The sequence below is a fragment of the Octopus bimaculoides genome, chromosome 21, assembly GCF_001194135.2.
Source record: "Octopus bimaculoides isolate UCB-OBI-ISO-001 chromosome 21, ASM119413v2, whole genome shotgun sequence".
Lineage (NCBI taxonomy): Eukaryota > Metazoa > Mollusca > Cephalopoda > Octopoda > Octopodidae > Octopus > Octopus bimaculoides.
Window position 1 is genome coordinate 7,987,958 of NC_069001.1, and position 7,315 is coordinate 7,995,272.

Here is a 7,315-nt window from a genome sequence, read left to right on the forward strand (position 1 = left end):
AACTTTCTCTTCCGCTGCAGTTTGTTCTTCGTTTCCTTTTCATTTCAACCTGCGACAATATTAATCATTGCTTCAAGCATTTGAAATTTTTATGATGATTATTATTACTATTAAATTTATTATCTAAGGCGGTGAGCTGGCAGAATCGTTAGCACGCTGGACAAAATGCTTAGTGGTATTTTGCCCGTCAGTACATTCTGAGTTCAAATTCTGCTGAGATCGACTTTGCCTTTCATCCATTCAGGGTCAGTAAATTAAGTACCAGTGAAACACTGGGGTCAATGTAATTGACTTATCCCCTCTCCCAAAATTTCAGGCCTTGTGCCTATAGTAGAAAGGATTGTTATTATTATTATTATGATAATAATAATGATGATGATGATGATGAACTTCTTGCATACAGTTCTAAGATTTAAATTTGTCACGAATTTGGATGACTTAAATTCTCGTATTAAGCTCCTTAGTCCTGCATTCATTTTTCATCTACCCTAGTCCTACAATCTCAGCTGCATTGTTTGGGGTAGGATGGTTTCTCAGCTTCCTGTCTGTATTTCATATTTGCTGCCTGTTGATGATCTCCACAGAAACTCTAGCTTTTGTATATGTGTGTGTGTGTGTAATTTAAAATGGTAATTTTTCTTAATCCTTTAATTCCATGTAGAGCATAGGCTGCCATCAAGAGATCTCCATCTGTCTCAGTTTTTGGCAATGGCTTGGCACCCCTGGATGTAGCCGCTTGCCAGTACTTCAGTTTCAGTAGACCTTCTCCATACTTTTTAGTCTGTGGATGCTTTCATTTCCTTTAAGGTGTCCATTGGAAATCTTGCCTTGTAATGTTGCAAACAAATTTTTATAGGGTGCATCCCTGCCAACCCCATTTTTTTTTTTTTTTTTTTTTTTTTGTGAGTCTGTCATGCCATTTCACCCAATGGATGTTCTGGAGACACCTATTCGCAAAACTGTGCACTCTGTAAAGTGGTTGGCATTAAGAAAGATATCCAGCTTTGGAAACCAAGCCAAAACACACGACTAGAAACTGGTGCAGTTCTCCGGCTTGCCAGCTTTGGGTAAAGGGCCATGTAACACCCCAGATTGTAGAATGACGAAATTCTTCAAATAATGCCGTTATCTCATATTTTGTATCATGTTATATTTCAGCATCATTAGAAACTAATGTACATAAATGGTAACTGTTATTAGTTTTGAACAGTTGTCTTGCAGGATTAAAAAAAATAATATTGCGTAACACAAAACAAGTCTAAAGAAAATGATTGTGATTGGTTTTGGACGTTTTCTAAAGATAATTCTATCATTACAGTTTTATGTGTGTTTGGCTTTCTAGCATTTAATTGGCTCCTCTACCTATTAATCCTTTTGTTCCCAACCTGCCTGAGTCCACTCTTGACTCTGTTGTAGAAATTTCTTGTCTACAGAGAGTTATAAATTATAACCTTCCATCAAAATTCCATGTTAGTTTATACTCCAAACCCCAGCTTCATAATAATTTTACTAAATGCTTCAGAAATTAATTAAAATAAAGAAAATGTATTTCAACAGAAATGTGACCCCAAACAGGGTTAAATCACAAATCGTTAAGAGTTAACTGCTACATAGAAATTTTTATAACCTTTTGAATAAAAATGACATTAAGCCTTAGATTTTTTTTTTTACTAAATTATATTGCAAAGCATATAGATCTTGTAAACACAGGTTTGTGTTTTTTTTAATTTCATTTAAAATTAATATTGCTTATCTTTGTCTAGTTTTATTTTAAATGTTTTTTTTTCTTTATAAGTATTGTTTTTGCTATTTTGCAGTTTCCAAACTTAAGTTCTCATTAGATTTTGTGAAAACTTATTCACTTAGTCTGTCTTTCATACTCCATTAAATACACATATAATATTTATATTATATGTTTTTTCATACATTAACTGATGTAAGCTGAACTACGTAAAATGTCAGAGAAAGAAACCTTGCAAGTTTCTCACAATACATACCAGTACATACATCTAAAGCATAAATTTTTTCAGGGACCCTTAAAATGTTATTGTGGATCTGCAATTTACTATTTTATTGCATGGATCTCACGAAGATCTTATAGGGGATCCTGGTTGAGAACCACTAATTTAGATCACTATGAATAACAACACAGTTTAATATCTAAACAAACTGAAAATCTCAGTAAACCTAATTGACAGCTATTCTGTTGACTGATTTGTTTTTAACATACAGTGGTTTTTCACTTTTTTTAAAAATAAAATTCTGATGCCTTTATGAAAATAATTGTTGTGTATTGAAGTTAAATGGGGTTCTAAGATGCATCTCACAGATGCACTGAAATGCACCATCAGTGATGTTTCTGGGGTCTCGGGGGATTTCAGGTCTTATAACATCAGGCCCCATCTCCCAGTTGAACCAGCCAAGGTCAATCGAGTCCCAGCTCGCATCCCATTAGCAGTAAGCCACCAGCCTGCCCTCTTTATCCCAAAACTACCTAGTGGCTTCCTCTGCAGCTTGCAGCTTCAGTTATGGTATTTTTGACCCTTCTCTTTGCTGCGCCAGTAACCCAGTCAGAGCTTTGCAGAATGAATGCCCCACAAAACCCTGGTGTCCCACTTCAATTGCCTCACAACGCACCCATCAGCCCTTCACCACCCTACCAACTCCTGGTATTTGGCAAGCTTCTCAGGGCTCAGTCCATTCCTACATGATCACCTGTTTGGTGGACTTTGGGATCCCTATGCCTGGGCAGAGTGTTGTTGGTACAATAACCATTCTAATGATGCCCCTATGAAAGAAGCTAAATGAGAAATGTATAATACATGTGATACTCTATGGAAGTGAAACATGAACCATGAATACTAGAAATCTGTCGTAATCTGGAGAGGAACCAACTGAATTGTGCACTACTTAAGAGAAAGGACATGTAAAGAGAGAAACCTTCTGCTTGAGAGAGAGAGAGAGAGATGTTGGTGTAAATGTGTAACGTGGATGCATGATGAGATGCTGTGGATTTATTTTTGAAGGTAGATGATCGAAGAAGACTTAAAATGTTTTTAGATAAAACCTGATTATATTAAGTCTCATAAAAACAACAGGATATATCACAGAGGTTTAAGAGCTATATTTGTTTGTGTGGGATTTCATAAGTCTTGTGAAGCAATTTGATGGATGGGAACTGAAAGAAACCCTTTGTGTATATATATATGTGTGCCTGTGTAAAATATCTGTGTGTAGTTGTGTCCCTGTATGTGTATGTCTGCTTACATTTGCGCTCTCTGTCAACAAAATTGCCTGCTCGTTTTGTGCTTTCAAAGTTTTGTGAAATAAGAGATCTCTTACTAGAGAAACAGTTAAGGGTTAGCACCATGAATAGGCATATGGCTGTTAAACATTGCCTCAGTGATATATTTGTCTAACCCATGTCAGCATGGAAAAATGGACGCAAAATGAATGAACAATTTATAGAAATGTTTAATGTATTAGTGTTATTTAAACCAGCCATATCTGGCTCAAATATTCTATATGTTTTATGTTAAAACTGTCCAGATCCAGCCTCTCGTACCTACCCTACAATTTCATTCTAAAAATAAACAATCACGTCGTTGCAATCTCAGTTTCAAGATAATGCACAATGAATTCAAAACAATGTGAATTAATAAGCATTACATTTGACAGAGTAATCTGAATGCTAAAGGGTTAAATACTTTTCTTTTTTACTGTTGCTTTTTAAATGTTGTTGGAATTTACAATGTTGACTGGCTTTGAAGAAGATCCTGCGATATTACAAAACTAAAAGCATATTTGAATTACTTTACTAGGAACATACTGAGGACAGTGTGTTCTTAGTAACAAATCCACACAGTTTAACATAGTCTGATTTCTGAACATTTTTATTTGTGTGTTTTCTCTTTCACAGTTTATAATTTCTCACTTTAGTCTGCTTAGATGTTTATGTCTCCTGCCTACTGCTTCCAAACAATGGCCCTGTGCTGCCTAATTTAGAATTAACTCATTCAACATTTTGTGTATATGGAATATGATGAGTTAGTTTAGTTTTACAGTTGCTAAAAATCCGTGTTAGGGACCAAACTGCTGGCTAACCTTTAATGCCTATAGGGAAGGCTGGACTGTCCACATCTCTTTCAGCTTTCCGATAATTTTTAATTACTTCATTTGACGGCATAAAAGATGTGCAGTTACATTAGACCCATACCAGTTCCAGCAGCACATATTCGAAGAAAAAAGTGTTTAGTGCATTAAAGCTTATAAATATTTAAAGTAATGAAGGCAGAATCGTTAGCAGTATTTTGTCCATCTTTATATTCTGAGTTCAAATTCTGCCAAGGTTGACTTTGCCTTTCATCCTTGATAAAATAAGCACCAGTTGAGCACAGGGGTCAATGTAATCGACTTAACTCCTCCCCTGAAATTACTGGCCTCGCGCCAAAATTTGAACCCTGTATTTAAAGTAAACTAAACAGTGAGCTGGTAGAATCATTAGCATACCAGGAAAAATGCTTATTTAGGGATAAAAAATGGATCTTATGTGCCTTCAAATATGGTAAGTGTTTAGAATATAAATTTACATGAAAGATTTTATATTTACAAAGTGCAGCTTAGTTTAGTGAGTCTAGAGAAAACCATTTTGGCTCATAGAAACTACATCTGTTCTTGACTGGGCTTAACATGGAGTGCAGACTGTGAAGCAAGTGATTAAGTGAGATTATTATTGTCATAATGTGATGTACCGGTATTTCATTCAGGGGAAATGTCACTTCAGTCGTTTATATACTATGGAAACCAAATAACCAGACTGATGAGTCCTAGAGCTCAAAGACAGAACCATACATTATTGTCATAAACTGAAACCTACAAAATATAAAAATAACTCATTTAGACTCTGGTGCTCAACTGTGGCCCTCAAGCATCCTTCTGGCAATCCCTGGCAGTCTTCCCTCTATAAATATAATAATTTTTATCTTTAATTGATTTGTGTTTTACTTTTTTTTTTAAGTGTGGATCTCCTAAAAGAGTCCAGGTTTTGGGTCCGGCCCAGATATTAAAATAGTTGAGAACCACCACTCTAAAAACTTAAGAGAACTTAACAAAAACATTGAAACATTTCTTTGATTTGGCCAACCATTGGCCATGCAAGGATTAGAATATTTATTTGCCATAGTCCCTTAGTTGTGTGTTTAACCATCACATTTCTCAACAAGCTTTGTTTTGTTAAAACTTTTCTCATCTCAAACTGTAACCATTGAATTAGTGTCGAGATTTCTTTTCATGCTTGATTTGTTTGTTAATTCAGTTGTTTTGCTTGTATCCTTGCAGGTAAAGTGAAAGTAGTTATTGATGCTGCTGAGGCTATGCAGAGACGTGTTGCAGAGAGGGAGGCACGCAGGTAAATCTATTGCCATTTAATCTCCAGTGTTCTTTGAGAAGAGGTTCTTAGAATGGTTTTACTGGAGCTGTTTATGGTTGACAATCATCCCTTAGTATTTGTTGTGATTGAAAGTGATATGGAATGAAGGAGGGTCCGAGCTTGCAAATAGAACTTATTTAGTAATCATATGAGAGTAAGGAAGAGTTAAATACAGGAAAGACATTCATTGAAGAACTTATTCTGTACAAGGCATGGAATACTGTTGTGTTGTAGATTCATCTTACAATCTTGGAGGTTGGACTGAATTCATCACCCTGTTTAACACCACATCCTAACCCATCTGTACCTTTAATCCTTTAGTGTTTAAACAGGCCATATCCAACCCAAATATTCTACTTGTTACCTCCGCCTTAGCGAAGGCAGAGGTATTGTTTTCAGTCGTGTTTGTTTGTCCATGGACAATATATCTCAAGAATCACTGGATGGATTCAGATGTAACTTTCAGGGATGTTTGGCCTCATGACTGGCATGAACTGATTAGATTTGGGGATTGATCTGGTACTGGACAAAGATTCTGGATTATTTTTTCCAGGTGTCAGATGATTCAGCTCTATCCATTCTCTTCCATTTCCAGATGGCATTTGTAGCCATCTGCCTACGTTAGAAGTCATTATAATTGCATCTCCTAACTGTGGTCTTGGGGAAACTATGCTAAATATATTTATCTTTTGTGTTTTATAGGTCTCGTAGGCGAAGGGCTCGTGAAAGCAGAGACCTTTCTGGACATCACGAAGGTTTGTCATCCGATGATGAAGAAAATCAATCTGATATAACCAAATTTAATTCAGAAAAAAGTATGTTTTGTTTTTCTTGCTTTTCTAGCCATATATCTTCAGGCAGCTGTTTTCATTTCCATCTAGTCTGACTTTCTACCACAGTTAGAACATATATCTCTGTGACCTTTGCCTCACATATGATATCATGAAAAAAATATTATGGCACTCAAATTAAAATTTATTAAGTTATCTTATTATGGCCCAGTGACAAAATGAAAGCTAAAACTGGATGGTCAAATGTGTTAAATATATTATAGAAAAACACAGAATTGGTAACATACATTATTTCAGGTTTAATAAAATTTAGCTAATATATAGATCAAACATTCTCTTGATCAGCGGTGCCAAACTCCCCACATTTTTTCGTCCCCATATGGCCCACTTCTGAATCTAATTACCTTTGTACCAGGGCTATAGTTGAAGACACTTACTGAAGGTGACATGTAATGGGACTGAACCTAAAACCATGTGGTTGGGAAGCAGACATCTTACCACACAACCATGTCTGTGCTTTATTTAAATATAACATATATTTAAAATAAGGACAAGTTGAACTTGGTATCTTCCAGTATTCAGTCTCATAATTTTACATCATCAGTAAAATTTTCCTTTCATCCTCTGGATTAATAAATACCAGCATTCTACTGGGGTTCCTGTAATTAATAATAACCTTCCTTCACCTTGTGCTTAAATATGAATCCATTATTATGATGAAAGAAATCTTTCATTTACTTGTTTTTCTCAGTTTAATATATATGAATAGATGACGATGATGTTGACAATTACTACTACTATTAATAATAATGATGATAATAATAATAATAATAATAATAATAAAATTTCTGATGTTTTTCCAGTGGAAATCTTGCAGCTGACTGAGAAGTTATTTGATGATGTTGAGGAAGACTTCTGTGATGTAAACAACATCAAGCGACTCTTTGAAGAATGGAAAACTAAAAATGCAGAGTCGTACCAGGAAGCTTATATTGGACTTTGCTTACCAAAATTATTTAATCCTTTTGTGAGACTTGAGTTGATAGATTGGAATCCACTCGAGGTTAGGAAAAAAATAAACTTCTTTTTTTTTTTT

The 7,315-nt window shown here is 35.2% G+C and overlaps 1 protein-coding gene across 1 annotated transcript in view; it reads left to right on the plus strand.

The window, feature by feature from the left end:
* The window catches only part of LOC106876946 (PAX3- and PAX7-binding protein 1), a 26,315-nt gene that overhangs the window by 13,175 nt on the left and 5,825 nt on the right, over nucleotides 1-7,315 (plus strand). Inside the window, exons 10-12 of the mRNA XM_014925712.2 lie at nucleotides 5,338-5,407; nucleotides 6,131-6,243; nucleotides 7,083-7,282. Coding sequence (XP_014781198.1) covers nucleotides 5,338-5,407; nucleotides 6,131-6,243; nucleotides 7,083-7,282 — 383 coding nt within the window. The remainder of the gene's footprint in view (nucleotides 1-5,337; nucleotides 5,408-6,130; nucleotides 6,244-7,082; nucleotides 7,283-7,315) is intronic.